This window comes from Paramormyrops kingsleyae, chromosome 8, assembly GCF_048594095.1.
Source record: "Paramormyrops kingsleyae isolate MSU_618 chromosome 8, PKINGS_0.4, whole genome shotgun sequence".
NCBI lineage: Eukaryota > Metazoa > Chordata > Actinopteri > Osteoglossiformes > Mormyridae > Paramormyrops > Paramormyrops kingsleyae.
In genome coordinates, this window is record NC_132804.1 from 29,194,830 (window position 1) to 29,220,479 (window position 25,650).

Sequence of the window (25,650 nt, forward strand, 5' to 3'; positions counted from 1 at the left end):
GCCTATACATACTGCATTAACGGTCGCGCCTTTGACTTCTAATAGAAATTAAGTACCTAATGTATAAGTATGCGATTTCGGATGCCCCCGGAGAGATAAACGCACTATGGCAGAGGAACCGGTGCTTGACTAATTTAAACAAGACGATTGGTATTTGCAGTCAAGTGATCTCTGGAAATGGGGGACTGTATGCAGGCCCAATACAGCCGTACGGGGAAAAGTGAACCACTGCGCAATTAGGGGGCCAAGTGGTTCCAATTTACATTCTCCGTTTTGTGTTTCTAAAACAGCTGGGAACTGTGGACCCCTTCAGCTGGAGTCGCTGCCGCCATTCATGATGTGCCCTAAAACTAGATAGATGGGACAGATCATGACCTGACACTCAGCCAGCTCTATTTCTTCCCCGATTTTTAAGAAATAGCACGCATAATGGTTCATGAGTTCTAGTGAGACAGCGCATATGAAATAAAAGTATGGTTATGTCAACTAGTCGTATGTGTTATTTTTCTGTTTTATGTTTTTATACGTCATACACAGCGGCTTCCCGCTAGAGGGCGTGGAAACGAATCAGGAAGTTAGGCGAGTAAAAGAGCGTCTTTTGAATATCCGGAGCCCAGAATGATGGAGTCAGAAGACATAAAAGTACAGACCGGGTGGATAGTAAAATGCCTTTTTGATGAAGAAGGTGAGGTACAAGACAGGAATTTAATCGAGTCTGACTCCCCCGGCGGTAAGTTAATTCCGTGTTTTAACGGGTGGTTCCATTTCAATTTGACTATAACGAACACTGTAGTAGTGTATTTTAGGAGTAACCGAACTTGTCGAACTTTTTTTTTTGCACGAGTAAGTACATTGTATGCATTTTCCTAATAAATTATTATCATAGTTTTTTTGCATAGTCAAATTTCGCATAGTTAAGTTTCGGTTTTATTTTTAACTTTTTAGGACTTTTTCGTATACACGGTTTCTGGTCAAAATAAACTTACTACGTAGAACACGTAGGCAGTAGGATACAGTATTATCAGCCATCATTAACATTATTATAGTTAGTATTATAGAGTCGGTATGAGTCACTGAGCCACTGCTCTGCCCTCCGTTGTACAGTATATTACTGTATATTACTTATACTTATTACCAGGGGCGTCAGAAGCATTTTGAATGTGTGTGTGTGTGGGGGGGGGGGTGACAGTGCTGGGTGTATAATATTTTATAAAGTAAAGTGATCAGTGGTCATTGTCAACACACCACAGCACACAGTACGCAACAACGAAATGTGACCTCTGCATTTGACCATACAACTTTCGTGACATAGCAGGGGGCAGCTAATTCAGCGCCCGGGGAGCAGTGCTTGGGGACGGTACCTTGCTCAGGGTACCTCAGTGGTGATCCGTGTGGTGGAATTTGGCGTCCGCATTTGTTGTGTTTGACTTTTTTGTCTGCGTTGTTTGTGACTTAATATGTAAAATCTGCCTTGTCATACAGATGACCCATTTGATCCTGTGATCATTGCGGAGAAGCTTCGTGAGCTGGGTGATAAATACGAAGAATCTGTGATTCAGCCCCTACTGAAGAAACTGCAGGAGACTCCTGAAAATCAGGTATTTTTTTCCTTGTGCGTGTGTGTGTTTCCCTTCGGGCGTAGTTGAAGATATAATTAGGTTACCTATTATCTGTAAATGGCTTGTACAATTCATTAAAAAAAGTTTGTTTAGCACGAACAATTAAGGAAGTTCACAACTGCACTGACTGTCCATGTATGCCACTGCCCATTTAGTGGCTGTTATGGCATTTCTTGTTTTGCAACTAGGGCAAATGTCACATGTCTGGCATAGTTAAGGTGGCCATTATTGGTGTGACGTTTACTTACACACAAAAAGTCGAAAGTGCCATGGTGAACCTTTGCGGGAAACGAGTCCCTTACAGGAACTATACACTCACGTTCCTTTCCCTGAAAAGATTCGTTCCTGTAGTTCCTCCTCTTGTCCTCAGTGAATGCTGCTCAGTGTTGCCAGATCTCGCGAGATAAATAAGCAACCAGGCCTGTGAAAACAAGCCCAAAACAAGCGACTTTTTCTACGGAGCCCCCCTAGGTTCAGGGAAGAGAAAAATAAATAAACTGTGTGCAGTTTTACAATTCGTGGGGACGGATTTTAAACTGTGGATACAGATTGTCAATACAGTAGTTTATTTATTTTTCTCCCCCCTGACCTTCAGGACAATGACCACAAGAGGGAGTTAAACCACATTTTAACATTATTTAACATTAGAAAACTTCATTAGAAAACATTTGAAAAACATTAGAAAAATGTGCACACACAAATAAATATCATACTGAATTCACAAATTCTTTATTTAGTTGTGACTGATGGTGACTGACTGGTTAGGAAAACGTCAGTGAGTGAGTGACGTTTAAAATTTAAACTTTAAATTTTAAACGTCACTCACTCACTGACGTTTTCCTAACCAGAAAAAAACAGATTGCCCTGCCCTGCCTATGATTGGCTAGTACTCGTTGCCATCTGGGTCAGAGCCAATTAGAAGCAGGATGTGGGTGGGAAAAAACTGCTGTCTCCTGTGTGTATGGGGAAAGGGGAGGGAGGGACAGAAGGAACAGTCTATACAAACTCCTACGTTTAAATCGTTTATATCTGTCTATGGTTTAAATAACATATAGAAAATATCTGCTTGATAACTTATTATGGAGCTGGGATCAAGCCCAAATAAGCAACTACACTTTAGAAAGAAGCCCAAAAAAACGCGACCCGCGACTATCAATATTTGTAAGCGACTTTACAAAAAAACAAGCCCAAAGTCGCTTATAATAAGCGGACTTGGCAACACTGATGCTGCTTCCTTTCTGGACTTTGGTGAATGAGAGCCAGTGAGGCACGTAAGGGCATGCTGTAAGCCAGGATATGATTGGCTGGAAACTTAACCTGACCAAAGACATATGCCAACGGTGAACAAACGGCCGAGTTGGTGAGGGAGTCGGTGAATGAGAGAGTCATACCTCGGTCGTGACTGAAATACAGTACAATACTGAAATGCAGTATTTAGCCTATATGTTCAATGACTTTCCACTTGCTGCAGTTGGGTTTTAGAGATGCATCACTTTCACAATTTTAAACGATTGTAACCAAGATTTGTTTGCGTTTGCATTCGTTAGCGGACTATGGGATCAGCTCTTAGGTTTGCGTTTTTAACAAACTTGAGTAGCTAAGGTGCAATTTTGAGAGATGGTGAATTCAATAACAAATATTATTTTTCGTCACGTAACATACTGGTAGTATTCGGCCTACTCCTTAGCACTATTTAGCCTAAATGCTAAACTATTTTTTTACATATTGGAACACACACGTGTTTCTGATTATTTTATGCAAATGGAAATGCCACTGAAGGAGTTGGTGAACAAATCAGAATTAATCTTTTAGGTGAACTGAATCAAATTTGCTTTGTCCCAAAAGGTAATGTCTCCCATCTCTAGTGGCCATATACTTCAAACCAGATCAATGGAATCAGCATCGTTTTAGCAAAATGGTGTTGTATGAACTATAATTACCACAGTGATCACCATTTTGTTGCACTGCCTGTGCAGGATTACTAGGGAAACTTTTTAATATTTGTTTGTTTGTTCTGATCCCACCCACTGTCTATGATTTGCTGACATAAATGTGATGTCATGAGGTTGGTTAGCAGGACTAATTGTGCATTTATTAACATGCCTTGCCACATGCATATGTAAATAGTGTAAATTAATGCGTATTTGTGTGTTTATCTTGTAAATAGTAAATGTTGTAGTATGTAGGGTTTGCCATGGAATGCAAGTCTCTATAGCCTGTTACTATGAGTATTGTTTAAATTGTTGGCTTCCCTGTCTGTGCCTCTGCTATTATAAAAACAAAAGTGGCTGTTAATAACGACAGCAACTTTTGTTGTAAAAGACCTGTCGTCTTCTTTATTAAAATTACTTACGAACTTGCCACAATCCATTTATTTGAGCTCTGCGTGTGGGTCTGCTGCATCGAAAACATTCTGCGTCCTCCTGAGTTGTGTTGTAACATAGAACAAACAAGGTGACAGCATCGTTATAAGTATGCGACATTGTTTGGGCCTACGTGTTTGATTTTGTTTTGTCTGGACGTTGTTTGAAGTATGTGGCTGTATCAGGCTGTAAATCTCGGCTGCTGGCTCTAGGTGGCGACTGTCTTCAATGAGGGCGTGGACTGCCTGTGTCAGACCCTGAGCTATCAGGGGTTGGCCCCTGAGGTGCTGCTTCTGAGGGCTGCCGTCATGCTGGGGATGGGCGTGAAGAGAAAATTGCCCAGCCTGGTCGGAACAGTCGAAAGTGCCATGGTGAACCTCCTCAACAGGCGCCTGGTGACATGGATCCAGCAACAGGGGGGATGGGTAAGTGTCACCGGCACGCAGCCTTTCTGCGAAAGCTTTTGTCATTTTTGTGTGTATACTGGCTCTTTTGAAATACACGGACCTCTTTCATGGTTTTGTCTCTAGATAAGGGCATGTTTTTAACAAAAATAAAATGTATTAATTTAAATTAATAAAATTTTAAATTAGCAAAGATTTGGGGGGGGGGTATGTGTATTTCTTGTGCAATCAGTAATAAATAGAGTCCAAACATCTAGATATTAGAAGGATCTCCAGGAGATGTGAATGTTTAGCTCCCCTGGATCTGGCGAACGGATGTATTCTGCTCTGGAATAAGTATTTCAACAGTTTTCTAACATCATGTACAGATAAGGACTTTTATTAAAGACTCTAGTACTTATTGCTTTCAGGATACTGTACACTAACAGCAGTACATTAAAAATGACTGGATGCCCAGGCCCTACACTTTTTGCAAGTGATAATGTTAATCATCCCTGCAGGTTCAGCGTTTGAGGCCTGCGCGCACGCGTTCACTAGCTAGGTCCTGTTCTTCTTATCAGACTAATACTGCATGCCATATGTGTACACTGCTGCGCAAAAAATGGGCCAAATCCAAATTGCACAACATTAAGCTTTGGTCTAGTTTTTTTTTTTGCCCAGGAGTCCAGCATCACCATAGTGGCATACTGATAGCTTATTGGTCAGATTGGGGCATCAGTGTCAACGCTTATGCTAATGTCTCTCTAGTGTCCCGAAAGCAGGCGAAAATAAGCACATGTCATATGGAATTCAATTAAATGAATTTCAGTTAAAACCAGGCAAACATAGACTGGTGGATGGAGTATAGCTCCACATCCTCTGAAGTTGAAGGGCCAGAGGAAAGACCATATAAGAGTAGTTTGGAGGCAAAGATATGATTCAGGCTTGTTGGCTTAAAATATATGTGTGGCTTGAAATAAACAATGATGACATGAGCCGGTCAGTCTGCAATATCTACGCATCTCCAACACCAGCACATCACACCAGCACATCACACCAGCACATCACACCACCACATCACACCACCATATCACACCACCATACTGAGCACTGGAGCCCCCCAGGGCAGTATGCTCAGCACACTGCTGTTCACTTTGCTGACTCACAACTGTGCCGCAACCAACAGCTCGAACCACATCATCAAGTTCGCTGATGATACTACTGTGGTAGCACTCTGTCACAGACACCTATCGCCCCCGCTGCATCCGCAAATCCACCAGCATCGTGGGGGACCCCTCTTCACCCTCCTGCCTTCTGGCAAGAGGTACCAGAGCATTCGGGCCTCACTGCCAGACTGTGCAACAGCTTCTTCCCCCAAGCCGTTAGACTCCTGAACAATCAGAGACTGGATTGAGGCATACACACGCACACACATACACACGCACACACACACGCACAATTATACACCCTACTACCTCAAGAACTTTTAGCACAACCCATTGCACTGTTGCACGTCACACTTTAGCCTGTCTTACACAATATCATCTCTTCTATTTCCTCTATTGCTCTGTCTCGAGTTGCACTGTTTTTGCAAGGTTTACACTTTTTGCACACTTGCACTGCATGTAGTCCTGTGCTGATGATGTGTTATATGTAGCATCATGGTCCTGGAGGAACGTTGTCTCGTTTCACTATGTACTGTATCACTGTATATTGTTGAAATGACAATAAAAACCACTTGACTTGACTTTGCTGTTGTGCAATTTACCGGCCTGCTATGAAACGACAGCGTTAATCTGGCACTCACATTGTGTTTTGCGTAAAGCAGCGTTGAAAAGACACTGAAGGGCAGAATCGGCAAAGCATCCGCCACTTCCCCTAGCAGAAAATCAATAGGATAATTCAGCGTTTGGCCGCAGCTGTCTGAGTTAACCCTAGACAGGGCAGGACTGAGAATGGAGGAGACAGACCAAGGATAATGATGTATGAAGTTAGATGAGAAACCGAGATCGAGGACAAGAATACATGAAGGTCATCCCTGATGCTGATTTGATGAAAAGCTAGAAATGCAGTTCCGATGCTGATGCTGCCATTTGGCCCCTAAGCAAAGTCCTTAACCCCAGGGCTGCTGCACACAGTGCTGTGTTCACCCCCCCCCCACCCCCCACCCTGTATATGTGTCTGTGAGAGCAAGCTGGGGCAAGAGAAAAGACAATTTCCCATGGAGATGAATAAAGTGTCACTCTTTTATTCTGTAAGGAAGATTTCCCAGCAAAATGAGCAAATTCATTGTCGTGGGATGAGGGAGGGGTCCTCTTTTCAAAAATGAGTTCCCTTCGCCGAGACTCAACCAAGTGCCAAATGTATGTGCAGTACTAATTTTCATATCTTATGAATAACAAATCTTATTTAGATTAGGAATGAAACCTAAATGAAAGCTCGGGTATCTAAGCTGCTTGGTTGTGATCTGAAGTATAATTACAAGCATTTCATGAGTGTCAAAGGCTTTTATTGACAATCACATTAAATGTATGCAAAGAGTCAATATTTGCAGTGTTGGCCCATCTTTTTCAAGACCTCTGCAATTCGCCCTGGCATGCTGTCAATCAATTTCTGTGCCACATCCTGACTAGCAGCCCATTCGTGCATAATCAATGCTTAGCGTTTGTCAGAATTTGTGGGTTTTTGTTTGTCTACCTGCCCCTTGAAGATTGACCACAAGTTCTCAATGGGATTAAGGTCTGGGGAGTTGCCTGGCCATGGACCCAAAATGTTGATGTTTTGTTCCCTGAGCCACTTAGTTATCACTTTTTCCTTATGGCATGGTGCTCCATCATGCTGAGAAAGGCATTGTTCATCACCAAACTGTTCTTTGATGGTTGGGAGAAGTTGCTCTTGGAAGATGTTTTGGTACCATTCTTTATTCATGGCTGTGTTCTTATGCGAAATTGTGAGTGAGCCCATTCCTTTAGCTGAAAAGCCAGCCCCCACACATGAATGGTCTCAGGATACTTTACTGTTGGCATGACACAGGACTGATGGTAGTGCTCACCTTTTCTTCTCTGGGCAATCTTTTTTTCCGGATGCCCCAAGCAATCGGAAAGGGGATCATCAGAGAAAATGACTTTACCCCAGTCAGTCCTCAGCAGTCCAATCCCTGTACCTTTTACAGAATATCAGTCTGTCCCTGATGTTTTTCTTGGAGAGACATGGCTTCTTTGCTGCCCTTCTTGACACCAGGTCATCCTCCAAAAGTCTTTGCCTCACTGTGCGTGCAGATGCACTCACACCTGCCTGCTGCCATTCCTGAGGAAGCTCTGCACTGGTGGTGCCCCGATCCCACAGCTGAATCAACTTTAGGAGATGGTCCTGGCATTTGCTGGGTTTTCTTGGGTGCCCTGAAGCCTTCTTCACAACAATTGAACCTCTGTCTTTGAAGATCTTGATGATCCGATAAATGGTTGAATTAGGTGCAATCTTAGTAGCAGCAATATCCTTGCTTGTGAAGCCTTTATTGTGCAAAGCAGTGATGGCTACACGTGTTTCCTTACAGGTAACCATGGTTAACTGAGGAAAAACAATGATTTCAAGCACCACCCTCCTTTTAAAGCATCCAGTCTTCTATTCTAACTCAATCAGCATGACAGAGTGATCTCCAGCCTTGTCCTCATCAGCACTTAATTGCGATTCTCTGATCACTCTTCATAACATTCTGGAGTATATGCAAATTGCATCATAAAAACTGAGGCAGCAGACTTTCTGAAAAATAATGCTTGTGTCATTCTCAAAACGTTTGGCCACGGCTGTACATCAAAATCTAAAGGCATATTTAACAACTATATGTTGGATGCCAAATGTGTGTTATGGTCAGTTTGAAATGTTTGTTTATTTGCAAAGGAGACTTTTATTGAGGTAGTTCAGGTGACTTTTCCTGCATACACATGCAATTGGCACTTTGACATCACGCCTGATGTCATCAGCATGCCAGTGGCTCCACCTGACACAGCGGAGAGGGGTGTGTCTTGGTGCTGTATTGATTGACAGGTGCATACTAGGTATAAGCCTCTCTCTTTCTTGAAACCATAAAAATCAACATTTAAAAGTAATTCATATTTTTGAAATACTCATGGTTTATTAGCTTGGTAATATATAATAAGCTGAATATAATACATGGGTCAGACACAAATATTCTTGTCAACACTTTGGAATCACCTTTACACATCGGCACGTAGTGTCAGACAGTGACATTACTCACATAATTCACTGACCCTTCACTTCCTGTTCTTTGGTTTCCACTGTTTTCCTAACATAAAAATGTGCTCAGCTCTGTTTTCACTGGTGTTACTGTTACCGGCAAAATGTGTCTACATTCACGCTGAATGTTATGTAAAAGGTTTTATTTCCTTTGGGTTGTGTTGCTGTTTCTTAACTGGGAAGTTCTTTCATCATGCAAGTATGTATTTGTCTTCAGTGTCAAAAAAGGCACAATAGATTGTGTCAAAAAACGCTTATAGTGCATAGACCTGATTGTGACATACTTGCGTACCTTTTCTGTGTAATATATGCACATATTTTTGCATTAAGAAAAAGTCAAGAAAAATCAGCAAACCTCAGCCTACCCACCTTGGCCTGCACATTACTAATTGTGACATGTGAGGTAGATGGTGATAGAATAGTATCCTATTCATTAGAAGGAGATGCAACGTGAATGATGTATATTTGAAAATATTCACCCTGGTTTAAAATGAAATTTGTCTTTCTTTTAGGATCGAGTTGCTTCTGATGAATGAGATTTCGGTGAAGATGATGAGCCAGCCATGTGTTGATGAGATGCCATAATTTACTCTTGAAGGATGAAAACACCTACATGTCAAACACTCCCTGCTTTTTTAGGGGTTCTGCTGAATATGGGTCTACATCCATATGTCCGGCTCTGGAACAAATTACTACTTACACACTTTACTGAACAGGTCAGGGGAAAATCATACATATGTGTGCCTTTTGTTCTATGGTAGTTATAGTTGGATAAGGAAAAGGTACAATTTGTTAAGGGCAAATGATTTTAAGATATCGTTTTAAACATGAATGTACACTCAAGGTACATTTTTACAGAGGTGGAAAGTTAAGGTCCAGAAAGTAAACATCCATACCGAGATTTTGTTTCAACTAACCAGCTAAGTACTCTGTGACTAGTTGGTTGAAACAGAATCTTGGTCTGGATTTTTACTTCTTGGACCTAAACATTCCACCTCTGCATTCCTAAATCATGGATCAGGAATATATCGGGACCACAGTAATCAGAAGTTGTGCAATTTAATATCTCAGTTTACCTCATTTTGTGGGAAGGCACATGGGAGGTCATTGTCATGAGGCTGAAGGTTTATAATGCTGTGCTGTTTCCTTTAGCACCAGTGCATTATGGGTGCAAAGTTCATGTTTGCAATTTTTTTAGAATCTGAGCCTTAAATATGCCTGTCAGCCAAATGAACTTGTTTTATTTAGTCCGAATGTCAAAGGTTTACAAATTTGGGTATGTTTGTATGATTTTTAAGTTCTAATGAATTTTAAAATATTTATAATTATTAAATTCTGAGTAGTGTAGAATTTGTGTCCTGTTCTCTGTTTTTTTTTAAGTACTTTTGGACATTTGTATAAGCTTGTTTGAGAATAATTTATTTTTATTCAGTTTTTAACACCATTGTCTTTGACACTTACCTCGGGGCATATACAGGATAGTCTATGGAGAGTGTAGAGAAAGATGTAAGCACTTGCCAGATATTCTCATAAGATCTCTGTCAAAAGCTTTATTGCATTATTAGTGGACAGTGAGTTTCCTAATGAAAATATGACTCCATTTTTCCCTCACTCACGCACAAATGTTGTTATTTAATTGTTAATCCCAGAGCCCATATGTCTTTTATTGCTAAGGCATGACAGAAGTGCGTTTTTAGTTTTAAAAAAAAAAATAATAATTTTTATATAGCGCCTTTCACGATAGTTGTCCCAAGGTGCTTTACATAGATAGATTTGGATACATCACAACATCATTAGAAAGAGTAATACAAAACAGGGTAAAGGAAGGAAGGAAATTAAAGAAACCAGATGACAACAGAGGATAAGATGTTAATGGAGGCTAGAATATAATGTGTCTGAATATTTACACCTGCATGAAGAGCACTGTAGTCACATGCCGCTGGGCTTGTACATTTGCTCCTGACTTGGGATTAAGGTTTTTCCCATAGAAATGAATGGACGGCCCCCACAAGGATAAGAGCACCGGTCTGTGTGCACATGGGTGTGTTTAAATATTTGTTTTTGGATGGCTTGTCCCTCTTTACATGACTTCTCTCTGGGTACTTCAGAGAAATAAATGGGCATATGAAATGGATGGATAGAATACATCAAAAGTTTGAGTTAGAAATAGGTCATGTAAAGTTATCAATGAGGAGGACATAGTTACACACTTATAAAAGTGGATGGTGTAATGGTGCTGTACATATGTACACATGGTGTAATGGTGCTGTACATATGTACACATGGTGTAATGTTGCTGTACATATGTACACATGGTGTAATGGTGCTGTACATACAGTATGTACACGTGGTGTAATGGTGCTGTACATATGTACACGTGGTGTAATGGTGCTGTACATACAGTATGTACACGTGGTGTAATGGTGCTGTACATATGTACACGTGGTGTAATGTTGCTGTACATATGTACACGTGGTGTAATGGTGCTGTACATATGTACACGTGGTGTAATGGTGCTGTACATATGTACACGTGGTGTAATGGTGCTGTACATATGTACACGTGGTGTAATGGTGCTGTACATATGTACACGCCCTTTGGGAGCCGCTGATAAGTTCCCTGCTTGCTTGCGTACTTTGCCTCCTAATCATCCTTTTCTCGGGAATTTAACATTCATTCCACTGGGCGAGTGCTGGCAGGGTGTGTCGCGACTGCTGTATCAGCACGGCGAATTTCCCTTTGCCTCTCTGTTAATATTCATGCCTTTACTCTTCTCTTTTATCATGGGCCTTCTGATGGTAAGGGAGGGAGCAGGCAGAGTTCCTTAAATATATATTCTGTGATTTAGACAAAAGGGAGTTAATTACCTGAGTTACTTAAATACAGTATTGTTCAATACAGAATGATATTTCATACCCATGATTCAAGGTGTACATTTATATTTTATTTGAATTATGAATTGAGTGTAGCTGTATTTTTTTTATAAATTTTGTCTTTGTATTTTTTATGTAAAAACACTACACTCATGCACCAACCTTGTGTAATAATCATTAAGTCATGATCTTGAAATGCCTCTGTTGTAGTGTTCAGGCCAGAAAGCCTATAAGTGTTTGAATTATATTTTCTTTTGCTTTTCTTTCTGCTTATTCCTGTTCAGTGACTTTGTAGTTAAAATATATGGTCTGTTAAGTCTTAATGATTTGAATAAACCCAGTAAAAGTGAGACTAAACTAAACTAGAGTAATTTCTAGAACGGATGGTGATTCCTTGCTGTTGTGCAACCCTAACCCTAACCCCCCCCCCCCCCCCCCCCCCCCGGCAGTTCGAGACAGAGCTTTGCAGCAGCTGTACTCTGGCGGAATATGCTGCCTGGGTTTCAGTGCTCAGCCATATTCTTTGGCGTTGACACACAGCTCCCATGTGACCCACTCTACCGACCACCAGGAGGTGCTGTTGCCCTTTGGTTCCACTTGTAGCAGGTTCAGTTTGACAGTAACGTGAGTTATTTCGCTGGCTCCAGCCTGCACCCCAGGCAGCGCTAACATAGTGGGGAGACTCTAGTTGCTCCAGGAATCCAGCAAAACATCTTTGTAGTATTCACAGAGAAACTATGTAGACATGAAAGAGAGTGTTACAAATCACCTCCACCCACCCAAAAGCCTGTACTGGGTAGGTGGTTGGAAGATGGATGGAATTAGGAACTAGGTCGTCTTTTCTTAGCCTCTCATAACGAAGGTATGATTGATACTGGGAGGGCCCCATATTTTAATGGTCTTGTCCTGGCATGATGTGATTTGAGTAATCCTGACGTGCCTCGCCTGTAGGTTGAGTTCTGTTTGATTAATTAAATGAACACTTGCATATTGCATAATAAAGAAGTGGCCCTGGAAAGCTGTAGTTGGTAAATGATGGTGGAATGTAGCTCGCTTAAATAAAGTATAAAAATCCTCTGGTCTGTTATCTGGGTATGTTATTGCTGGTCTTGCTGCAGTTAAAAAAAACACTGCCATTGTCTTTATCTGGTTTTATAACTAGGTGATAGAAGCTGAGTCTTTATGACTGACAGAATAGGGTTTGAAAGGTCAAGCAGTTTGGGCTCAATTGATTTGAGTATTATTATTTAAGGCACAAAGTAGAATTCACTTAATTACGATTAATCATTTGGTCTTTCACCGCATCTGAGTTTCAGACTATTAGGTAATGGAGTGTTAAAATTGCATTTGAATTTGTATTATTATATTAAGGGCCAGAATGAATAAAATCGCATAGTTTTCTTATTATAATCTGTGTACAACAACAAAATAGTTTAAGTACTTAAACTTAAGAAATTTCAAGATTAGTCAGCATTCTGTAGACCATTTTACCATAATGACATACAATGCTTCATTTGTGAATAATAATTTCTTGCCAATAACTGACAAATGTAATATGTTCTTAGGAATAAATGTGCATCAGAAAAGTTATTAAATGTACAGTGCGGTAGAAAGATTGAATGCTGTAAGACTAGAGCCAGCCCTGGTCATCAAGTCCCAATTCCCAGGTGTTACCTTTGGTCCAGCAGATTGCTGTAATTGCAGCTTCAGCTGCCTGTGAAATAGTTTCAGTTTCTTCCCACAAGCCAAAGATTATTTCTTTTACAGCTTCATTTGATAGGTTTCTGTAAATTGCCGGCTGTGTGTGTGTGTGTGTGTGTGTGGGGGTCCAGGTATACCTTACCTTGTGGGGGCCAAACGTCTCCACGACATGATTTTATCTTATGGGGGTCCAGTATGGGAAACCTCTATTTTATAAAAATCCGTGACTGCAATGAAAAAACTGAAAATGCAAAAACTTTTGTATTTTGTTTGGTTACTTATGGTTATGGCTAGGGCTGGGTAGGGGCTAAGGTTGTCATAGTTAGCATTAGCATTTTTCCCATAGAAATGAATGAGCGGTCCCCAAAAAGATATGATTACACAACTGTGTGTGTGTGTGTGTGTGCGTGCATTTGCCAGGCTGGCATCCTGTCCAACGTCCCCAGCCTCGTGCTGTGTGGTTATGAATGGATAGGTGGTGTAGATGTGCAGTGTGCCACTCAGCGAGTTAGTGTGCCTGTCATTAGAAACTTCAAACCTCATGCTTGGCAGAGTAATTTTATCATTGAGCCCTTTAGCAAGACCCTTAACCGTAACTGTATGTTGCTTTGAATAAAAGCGTCTTCTAAATAAATGAAAGGTGCTGTAGACAGCATCTGTGCACAGATCATGCTTCATGTTCTGGTTGTAGGAGTCTCCATCCACAATCCTGGGGAGCTCTGATGTGGGCAAGTATGTGTTTCTGTGGGGCTTCTTGAGGTGGTCACTTGTTTAAAGATCAGAATTTCGCTGATAGCCCATTGGATAGCTCGCTAGCATTTTTGTCACAATTTTTAATTTTTGTCCAATGAATTTTTAATGCCCATCGATTATATTTTGACTCTTACGGACCCAGGTGCAAAACCCATTAATGTCACACAAATGACAACAAACCACTTTATTTCCAGGGCCTGTTTTGTTCAGAAGACACATTACTAAACAGATAGTTTCCAAAGTCACAGTCTACATATTTACATATCCATGGCGTGTTCGTCTTTAAGGAAAAATTCGACATAGATATCTTACAGACAGTATTAGATGTTGTGCATTGTAACATTTATCAAACAGTATGTTTTGGGGTTCAGGAGTCGTAGCCAGCCTTTAACATTTCATATTTGTTATATGTACTCTGAAAAAAATCCATTAACGATACACTGCGATATGGCCGAACAATTGCTTGCAATTGTATTAAGAAGACCAAGTGATAATGTAATAAAAGCAGCTATAATACTATTTGGGTTGATGTTCTATTGGAAATGAATGGTCATATGCACACATAGCAACTATCAGAAGGGACGGAATATAAAGACTCCCCATAACTGCATTTCATACCAACTGAAGGCAAATATGTTCCCATAACGACTATGAAAACACTGTGAAAAAGTTCATCAGAGAGTTCACTCTGAATAATATTTCCATCCAGTTAGGCAGTGTCATTGTTCGCCACCTTGATGCAGATGTACCTTAAATGGCTGATGATCATGAACCAAATGTGTATTAGTTAGCAGTATTTCACATGGCTTCATATTAAGGCATGAAATTTCACAGACATCAGCTGGGCAGCATAGCTTCCTCTCACCGAGGTTAAATTCCAGTTTGACCCATGATGACCTCTAGCTGATTAAACTACTACATTTAAATGTGTACATTTATAGCCCTTATTCCATTCATCAGAGGCTAAGTACGGAATTACATGATTCGGTAGCAAGGTCCAAACCCGAGCTCTAGTCCTTTTTTGGGTTTTCCTCCCTTTTCCATGTTCCATACAGGATCAAAAGTCACTGTTCTGGAATCGTTTCGTGTGACTTTGCTCTCGGTCGTCCTGGTAGCTGTTCGGGGGCGGTACAGCTTTGCAGTAGACATACTGTTCCCAGATCCGGAAAAAGGCCATTCTGAACTTCTTGATACGGAAGGCGTAGACGACAGGGTTGACGGCTGAGTTGCCGTGGGTGAGCAGGATTGCAGTATATATGAGGATAATGGACTTGTGGCACTTGGGGCAGAAGAGGGTGATGCAATTCAGGACGTGAAGCGGCAGCCAACTGAGCGCAAAGAGGAAGAGCACTAGAGCCAGAGACTTAGCTAGCTTCAGCTCTTTGCCGTAGTACTTGCTGGGGTCACTGTGGCCGGAGGTGACCTTCTTGCTGAGCTGCCTGTGTATCATATAGAAGACCTCCACGTAGATGAGGAGCATGACAAGTAATGGCGGCAGCACCCAGCCGAAGAAGTTGAAGTAGACCATGTACTCCATGCTGATGACCGTCTCAAACTCGCAGGTGATGATCAGGTCGGATGTCATCGAAATGTTTTTATGCAGTCTCTGGAGATTGTTCCAGCCCAGCATGGGTGTGAGACCCACCACGAAGGCCACCATCCAGCAGAGCAGCACCGCAAATCCTGCACGCCGTGGTGTCACCACCCGCTTGTAGCTGCGGAATGCATGAAGACAGGAGAAGAATCGTCAGCCAGCAGATGCTACAATGACTGCAGGACACACTCATTTTTGTCCCAGCTCAGCCTTTAAGTATTTCATTAAATTAATTAATTAGTTGCATTTATTTCCAGGTAAAAAAAAAAGGTGCAAAACAAATTCTAAAACCTGCAGTTAATATTTGCTTATTTATACACAGAAGAAAATACCTAATACTTTATTAATTACATTCTGTATTGTAAAAATCAGTTGCCCGTCACTTATAATTGCAAGTGTGATCCCATATTCATTATTTAGAGTATGAATTGATGTGAGGTGGCTAGGGAATCTGACAATGTGGCATTGAATTGCTTTGAATTAGTTTTTAACCTGCGTTAAATACCAACTAAGACCACCTCAGATGAAAAAAACTCTAGTACGGCACTACTACACTTTAAGTGATTCAGCGCAATTGGTAAATGCCCGCATTCTGCAATAGACGTGAATGTTGTCTTTAGAGTAATAGGTGTGTATACTTCAGTGGTGATGATTATATAACTGGATTGGCAAGTTTTAATTAACTTACAATACTCCTCCAGTCTCTGAATGTGACAGACACCCAGAAGGCAGATTAACCCTTTTTAGTGAGGATTTCCCAGAAGTGTGCAAGACAGGCTCTAGGTGAAAGCGAGCAGAGTGTTCCGTCTTTAGTTAATGTGAGCTGATTACATGCTGCTGGCCAAAGACCAGCCTGCTCACCTGAAAACACAGCATGTCGACTCCACAACAAAGCCAGGTACTAAAACTCAAAGCGATTTTTAAAATGTCTTATTTTCCCCTCCAAACTTCTAAACTTTGCAATACTTCTCCCTAAAGCTAATCAAGTAACTGAAATGGCACACCATTCATATATCAAAAACCACACTCAACAATCCTTAACACATCCTTAAAAAAAATTGGTAACACTTTACTTAAGGGGAGGGTCAAATAATATAATATAATGCACTTAATTAAGCATGAACCAACTCTAACTTAATGTATTAATTAACCACAAACTAAGTTTTAGTTACAAGCAAAAGAGTGTACTAGGTATTATTGCTCATTCACCATTTGCTATAAGCTAGTTATTATGATTATAATGTTAATAATCTGCTCCTGGCTGCCACTGTATAAACTACTAGATCTATTAATCTATAAATAAAACTTTGTTAACAAACGATGAATAACACAAGAACAGTGAAATATCAATCTTATGTTCGTTAATCATTAATGAACTGTAACGGATCATTTATTTCAAGCAGTTACTATATTTGTTACTATATCTGTTAATTCTATAAACCTTTGCAGGTTTAATCTCAGGTTGCTACTCTATTGGTTCACTGTTTGTACTTGAATAATAACTGATTTATTACTAAGTTACTAAGGAATCTTATTGTAATTGTATCAAAAACTCCCTCTATGATATTCCTCTTTCCTTGAAGTCTGAAATTAAACATCATGATACATAATATGCAAATATCAAAAATGCATAAAATATGAAAGCTGCAATGTTAACCACATACTTTCAATAAAAAAAAACTCAAATATATGGAAATGATCAATGGTTCTCTCCACAAATCCAGTTGTTCTGCAAATAGAACACTAGAAAATTGTCATTTTATTACAAATTAATTTGTTATTTAATGCAGACTGACAGATATTGCAAATTATTTTTGGATTTGCCACAAAAGTTATTTTGCAAGAAGATAATTTTTCTGCGAAGAGTAACTGGAGTAATCAAAATATATCAAGATAAGAATATGACACCTGCTTACATTTTTTACAACTCTGTTGTACCTCAATGTAAAATGGCCAATGACAATCCTCCCCATACATAAAAAGTTCACAACTAGATTCTTTCTGAGGTACTACTGCTAATGTAAATCTGAATTCAGTTCTTTTCATTTTATTGAGCACCCTTCCCAAAATCGAAGCCACAGAGTGTTTTGCATAAAAATCCACACAGTACACTGGAAACAGCGCTCTTAGAGAATCAGTACTTTGGAAAATTTGCCCTTCAGCATAGCTCAACCAGCTGGTACTTGACTACTATAAAATAGTAATTATTGAGTAAAATTGCTACATCTCCATTGGGCCCTTGAGCCAGGCCACCAATTTTTGAGACCCCCAAAAATGCCCCAGTGATGCCGTAAATGCTGACCCTGTGCTCAGACCACAGGCTTCATCTTCACCTCTATACGTGTGTGTGTGAGTCTCAAAGGAGAGCATCATGGGACATGCAAAAACTATAGAATTCTCGTGAACCTGTACTGGTGCAAATGGCAAATAAAGGATAATTTCATTTTACTCAATCCTTTGTTGTTCAAAATAGTTTCAGCAAAAAAAAAAAAAAATTCCACAAGCCCTCGCCATAAGATAAGATAAGACTTTATTCATCTCGAGGGAAATTATTCTGCTAGGCATAAATCTCACTGTGCAGGATTAAACAACAGAGATTAAAAATACCAAGAATAAAGAAAACAATTTAATACAAGAGTACGATAAAATACAAAATATAATAAGGAATCCAAGAAGACTATACAAGTATAAAGACAAAAGGATAAAAAGATGATGTATCTAAAATGAAAGTGGGCAGGTGTAAAGCGTGTAAAAAGCGTATCGTATAACAGGAACGATTCTAGGATTTGAAAATTAGGGGGGGCTCAGTCCCATGAATAAATCCGGGATGTCACCCCCCCATGATTCAATTTGCCGAGAGGAGGGGGGGATCCGCAAGAAGTTTGCTGAGCCGGGGGGTTCGGAATGTACAGTAGATGGAAGTCCGGGACAAATCACTAAATGGTTTTAGAAAAAATATTTTTCGGGGGGGAAGACAAAAAAATAAGGCAGTTGAAACCCCCCTAAATACGGTGTACAACCACCGATGCTGTATAATGTGCAAAAATACAGGATAACTTATAAATATGTAAAGGAAAGGCAGTGTCCAACAGTGACCGCAGTGAGACTCCAGTGATCCCAGTGCTCTTTGTGGAATGAGAGGAGTTATACAGTCTAACAGCCGCAGGGAGGAAGGATCTCCTGTGGTGCTCCGTGGTGATATTTGTATCCTGCTGAAGGAGCTCCACTTGCTGTTGCGGGGGGGGGGGGCAGCGCAGGGGGTGAGGAGCCTCGTCCAGGATGCCGACAAATTTGCACAGCATCCTCTCCTCAGCCACAGTCTGTGGGGAGTCCAGCCCCAGTAGTCCCTGCACTCAGCCAGCCCTGCTAATGAGCTCGATAAGCCTGTCGGCCTCTGCTGCCTTCACCCTGCTGCCCCAACACACTACTGCGTAAACGGTGAGACTGACCACTGCCGAGAGGTAGAACATCTGACCAAAGCCTGTGATTCTATCCAGTCCAGCTGGCTTGTCCAGGTTCACTCCCTGTATCTGTAGCCCTGTACTGTCCCCACTTCTGTCCCCTTGATGCAGACAGGTGTCTTGGGGGACTTCCGTGTCCTAAAATGTCCCATCATTTCCTTTGCCTTGTTATCCAAGACACCATTGGCTCATTAACTTGCATTTTCCTGAACTTATCTCCCAGTAAGGTTGGTACAGGTATGATGGAAATATAAACACTTCAGAAGTAAAAAAACATGACTCTCACACAACTGCCTGAACCATCCACATACAGTATGTGTAAGCCTGATGAAGCATGAAGATGATGCCATCTTCAATGCCCATGTGTGGCCAGTACACAAACTGTACGGGGTCCAATGAGTTGTGCATCATGGTCTGTGCTGTGACAACACCAGTCTCAGTGCCACTGGCCTGTAGTCACTGCGTGTAGTAGCTTGTTTTCTTGGGTATGGGCACCAGCCAGGAAAATATCCACAGCACAGGGACCTTCTGAAGAATCAGACTCAGGTTAAATATGCACTGCAGGATGCCAGCCAGCTGGACTGCACTCCCCTTGAGCCCCCTTGGGCTGATGCCCACCCGGCCTGCTGCCTTGCTTGGCTGCAGTCGGCCCAGCTCTTCTCTATCCTGTTCCATGTCCCTGATGTTGCAGGCTCTATAGTAACCCTGAAGAGAAACAGAGAAGGGGAGGAGTGGTAGGTGGAGGGAGGGTAGATGCTTGGCCGCTGGTGGTTTGCCACCTCCTTGTCAAGCCTGTTAAAGAACCAGTTTAGCTCGTTGGCTCAGTCCAGATTATCCTCAATCCCCCAGCCATTGTTCTGTTTACGGCCAGGTTTTTATGCCCCTTCACACCTTCTTGGCGTTATGCTCTAACTTTCTCTTGTAGCGGTCCTTCATCTCCTTAGCTGTCTCTCTCAGTACCACCTGTATCATCTTCATCTCCTCTCTGTCTCTGTTCCGGAAAGCCATCTTCTTCAGATTCAGGGTTGCCTTGATGTCCTTGGTCACCCAGGATTTGTTGTTGGGGAAGCATCGCACTGCCTTTGTGTGTACTGTGATCACCAAATAAAAACGTGTATATCATATTTGACTGTACAATCATTTTCTTTCTATATATTCAGCTCTGACCATGGCTTCTGATGGAACTTCTTCATAAGGACAATGGGGTGCGTGGCTCCACCTTTTTTACTGAGAACATTTCATAGTTTTACCTAATCAGCATAGTCATTGGCTCTTTCATCATCAATGAAACACAAGTTGACTCCCTCTGGTGTTGCCTGCTTATTTAATTATTCATTGTGCGTCAGCAATGACATCTCAACCTCGGCCTTTCCTGCTTCCAGACTGAATATCCATTGATTCTATTTTTATATAAGGCTGTAATCTGTATCAAATGATTTTCAGCATATCCCTATCGTCATGTCAAATAAATAAAATTGTACACTAGTTTGCACACTGTCATGTGTGATATTGAGACATAAACTCTTCCAATCTTTAGGCTGTTGTTTATTGGCATAATTTAGCTAACAATTAGAGATTGGTCCCCTATTTGTACAGGGATGCCCCAGGCCTTCCCTTTTTGGCAGTGATCTCAGGGATAACATAACCTCCTGTTACACTGCTGAAGGTTCCTACATGTATCTCACCCCATTAAGTCTTAGCTGTTGATGTCTTTGCTGTAGAGCAGGGGTCTCCAACTCCGGTCTTGGAGAGCTACTATCCAGTAGGTTTTCTGTCCCACTTGGCTTCTGATGAGCCACACCTGTTCCTGGTATTTACCTGAGAACAGGTGTGGCTCATCAGAAGCCGGGTATGATAGAAAACTTACTGGACGGTAGCTCTCCAGGACCGGAGTTGGAGACCCCTGCTGTAGAGGTTGTGCTCCTTCTATCTCGGCTCGATCTTTTTTCCATCAGGTATTATTTGCCCTCTTACGTCCTTTACCAAACCCCTTAGAGTTTGGAACTTCTAATCTCATGGATATGAAAAGTAGCCCCTGTTTTTACATGTTGATTTGCATCATTTATGCCTTGGCAGATGTTATGATTAGGGTCTTTGTATTATTAATATTCCAAGTATGAACTTGTGCATTTGCTAACTGAATATACAAGACATAACCACCACAGAACTGGCACAGTCAAGTGCAGGGCCACCCAAAAGGGGGGGGGGGAGGAAGACTTTCAGGGATCTGGACACTGGGGGGTGGCTGGCAAAGCTCACCAGTGCCCCCCCCCCCCCCAGGCTAGGAATCTGGATTGGCCATGGGAGCTTGTTTCAGTGCAGGTGGTAAACATACCTATTGATGGGCACACATGGAAACATACAGTATGTGATGGTACCATCTTCCCAGTCTACAGTGTGCAGAATGTACCGCAAGAGAGAGGACCGAAGGCTGTATAAAAAAAGGACATGTTTAACTCATTTTAAGAGAATGTCTACTCTTTTGATATGCCGCCATTTCTTGGTCTCAAAATTTACTGGCATGGAGCAGAGAAACTTGAAAATTAAAAATAAGGGCACATACTGTATAACAAAGTTAATGGGTCCCTGTCAGAGAGTCCTTCATTCAGTGCAAGAGGGCAGCAGGCCAAGCAGGAAGGCAAACCCAGATCCCATGTATGCGTGAAAATGTAGCATCTATTGTCATTCAAATGCATTTACCCAGTTGATGTACTTAATCCTTTTCACTGTATGTGCCAGAAGTCATAACAGACAATGCAGTGTTGCTGGCTAATCTACTGATGAATTTTTAGCAACAGAGCTATGGCATTGTGATGAATCCCTGGCTAGCAATTTATAATCTGAGCTACAGTATGTACGAATAACAGGCATGTTAGTTAGGAGTTTTCCACAGACATACACCTGACAGTCTCCCATCTTAATACATTACGAATTTTCCCAGAATGTTCAAATTCATCGAGGTAAGCACTATTCATCTGGCTGCAATTTAGGACTGGATGTTAAAGAAGGATCACAAATCACCCAAAATCAACACTTCCCTTTCAATCTCAGGCTGGAATTTGCACACAAAACCTTAACATGGTTGTGCTCAGTCCACGTCGGGAAAGCCATTATTCAACGTGCATAATTGTATTGCTAGGTAAATGTAAGTACATGCAAATTCAAATTTAATGATCAGTAGATGTTTGTAATTTTACCACAGCCTGAGTCATTATTTCCAGGAGATTGAAACTCCAGCAATGGCGTGTGATTCACACGACAAACAAATTGAAAACGAAACAAAAACTGGCACGTTTTACAGTATTTCGGAGGGCGTAGTCGTCCTTTGCACAATATGATCTTCTACTCTTAGTAATTTAATCGGTAATACGCGCGTCGCAATCACGAGTTTTGGTCCAAATTATCTTACAGTAAGTCAGGGTTGCCAACACTCACGCATCTTGTGTGAAACTTCAGTTTTCAGACTCTCACGCTCACGCACGAAATCTTACGGCAAATCTGTATTATTCCATTAAAAACCTATATTATCTACATGTGGTTTGCAAGCCCTACAGACTATTTACAGGGTAGTAAAACTATTACATACATGTAAATGACTGTGCAGACATAACTCGAATTGAAAATGTCACGCCAGCCAACTATAGGTTGGCAACCCTGTTAAGTACCGTAATGATTTCAGAATTTGTAACATGTAACATATCGAACACCGTTTATGTTTATGCTCGACTGCATTACGTCATGTGTAAACAGACTGGGATGTTTTTCACCTGACATAATGCATTATCAGATTTCCACGAATCACGCTTCGGAAAAGTTATACTATAGCCGGGTCTGGAAATAGTAATACAGTAGTAACTATTCTTGTAGAGGCCTGATTTTCAAGACTTGCCAATAAAGCAGGTAACTGATAATTAAAAATGTTAAGTGTTGGAAAAATTACACTTCTGAAATAGCTGACAAAGCTGTAAAACATCCATAAGCACGGCTCAGACGATACGACACGCATGCCGTTTTAGAAACGCCGTGAAAAGTTCCTGCATGTTGCAGCAGATGTTTAAAAAATGAGCCAAACATCTGCGCATTCCTGTGGCAGCATCATCAGGCAGGGGCTCTGGGGCAGCTCGCATTTACCGTATCGATACACTACGTATCTGCGTGCACCCCGGATGTTAGACGGTGTGATGTCCCATCAGTACCACCCCAAGCAGGCTATATTATTTTACCCATTTGTAGCGATGAGATGACAGAGGTCACAAAATCAAAACGCCCATGCAAAACAATGACCTTTTGATTTAGTGAGAATTACGTGCATAAAGGATGCAAATAGACTTATTTGCATCTGCGTAAATAATACGTGGTAACTAATTAACCATACTTTACCTGACTGGGATTTTGACGCGGAGGTAGCGGTCGATCGCTATGGCCAAGAGGGCCAGGATTGAACTTTGCGTCAGGACCAGTACGCTGCAAGCTACAAGCAGGCAGCTGTAGAAGTGTGTCTGTAGTCCGATACTGATGGTGATGGCCAGGGGGATGACAAGAGCCCCGACTGCGATGTCGGCAAATGCCAGAGACACGATGAAGGAGTAAGTGGTGTCCCTCAGTGACCGGTTCGTTTTTACTGCCCAGACGACCATCACATTTCCTATAACCGATGCCACAGCGATGGCTACCTCCATCCCAATATAAAGCATCCGGGCGAGTGATAAATCGTCCGACATACTTGCGTTTCAGCTGATAATACCCTAAAGAAAAACTGCCCTACTTAAAACAGGACTGAAAAACAGAGAATTAAAAAAATACATATATTATCTTGATTCATTGATGCAGCGAGGTATCCTAAGCTGCAAGGTGCTTCCTTTCAAAAGCGTACAAAAGCAGGCAAAAAATACTGACGGTATAAAACATGACAGACGGTGGCAGGGAGAAGGAAACACTTGGAAGGTCACATCATTCCTTTTAGAAAGTAAGAAAGCATCGTATCCGGCGAAGATGCCCGTCCTACGCTTTTGGACATCCAAATTACCCACGTCCAGGGGTGCATAAAAAAGACCTGTCCTTCACACGAAAATATCCATACTGCTTAAGTGAGTGTACAGTTAACCTTCATGCAAGTAAACCAGTGGAGGTGGAAAACACCAACAAGTAACAAAAATCGGACATCATAAAAAACAAAGTGACTCCGTTGTCTCTTATACTTAGACGTTTCCACTAGTTCTGGTAAATACTGTCGTAACAAGAAAAAAATACGTTCACCTGTCATTCATTAATAGGTAAAACCCGATTCCCATTGAATTAGATCTCGTTGTTTTACTCTGCCTTGAAAACATGTGTTTTAGTCTCCTCCGATTTGCGGCGTCTTTCAGATTTCAGAGAGGGCAGTAAAGAGGCAGCCCGAAATAAGGAAGGGACTTCTCTACGGTCGGTCTCGCCTCCGGATTTAAGCTGCCGCCGTCCGGATTCATTATACTGACAGTTTATGGAATCACGTGTCAGTGATTTCAAGCTGCATCCGCCAATTTGCTGTTGCGCAAATATTACTCTGTGCGCAAGTTTTCATTCAGCCCTACACAGCCCTATTACACTGCCAAACTGTAACTGGAGATCACAGGAAAACAATTAATTGTTAAGCAGTTAAAATACCTATGTATGCGCAACAAGTATGCGTAAACCACATTATAGATGAAGAGTATGCACATACAAACAGTTTTTTTTTTGCCTTGCCTAGCTCGCAATAAACCACGGCTCAAATTTTACCTGTTATTAAAAGATCGTTCGGTAAATTCAGCAGAAAACACTAAACTTAAAGAGCAAACCACAAAGCCATTTATTTGATCCTTAATGCAACGCTGCACAATTATATTACAACAAATAGCCTACATGTATCTCATATACGTATACATTTTGTAGAACAAAATATTGGCAAAAGTGTATTTTCTGATGCAGCTTACTACAAGTGACAGAAGCAAATACAAATAACACATACAGTAGGCCTATCAAGATTGAGATGGACTTTATTGATCCTATGGGGAAATTCTATATTTGGTAGGCTAAACAAAATAAATGGGCAATTTGGAATACATGACAGAACTAGCAGAATTTAAATGTAATAAATAATCAGATTACGGGAAAGGTAGGACACAGTGCCTAATAAATCTTCAACATAAATTACACGATAGACTATACCTCAAAAGTCACACTGAATAGCAAATAAAGTGCAGACCAGTTGCTCTGTACATGTGAATGTAGACTAGAAACAGTGCATCTTAGAGCATCTCGGAAGAAGCTGTTTTTAATTCATGTGGTTTTGGATGTGAGTGATCTAAAATGTTTACCAGATGAGAGCAGCTGAAATAATTAATGCGCAGTTTAATGGGTCCTCTAACATCCTATCGGCAAATTTGGCAGTGTGCTGGATGTATGAGGATTCCGCTGTCGTGGTTGTCTATGCTGAGTCTCCTTGATGTTATATGTTGTTTTAGGGAACTGTAGATATGCATCTTTGCATGTATTTGCATCTGCCTTTGCATGGACAAGTATTATAACACCATAGGTGTTATAATAAGGTGTATTATGACCTATTTTAAGGGTTTTGGGTTTCCAAGTTTCAAGTTTTATTGTGACGTGTTCAGAGGAACACAGTGAAATT

General features: G+C 41.2%; 2 protein-coding genes across 2 annotated transcripts; one reads left to right on the top strand and one right to left on the bottom strand.

The window, feature by feature from the left end:
• Positions 1-563: 563 nt before the first annotated feature.
• Positions 564-11,842, top strand: LOC140592314 (bcl-2-like protein 15). Its single transcript, XM_072715628.1, has 4 exons — positions 564-730; positions 1,483-1,598; positions 4,195-4,407; positions 9,132-11,842. The coding sequence occupies exons 1-4, from the start codon at positions 619-621 to the stop codon at positions 9,153-9,155; spliced, it is 465 nt and encodes a 154-aa protein (XP_072571729.1). The 5' UTR covers positions 564-618; the 3' UTR covers positions 9,156-11,842.
• A 2,273-nt stretch (positions 11,843-14,115) lies between these two features.
• On the bottom strand, positions 14,116-24,461 carry LOC111856177 (adenosine receptor A1-like). The gene is made up of 2 exons (XM_023835918.2): positions 23,382-24,461; positions 14,116-15,661 (listed from the first exon to the last, which is right to left on the bottom strand). Exons 1-2 carry the CDS (start codon positions 23,720-23,722, stop codon positions 15,004-15,006), a joined length of 999 nt encoding a protein of 332 aa, XP_023691686.2. The 5' UTR covers positions 23,723-24,461; the 3' UTR covers positions 14,116-15,003.
• Between the last annotated feature and the right edge of the window lie 1,189 nt (positions 24,462-25,650).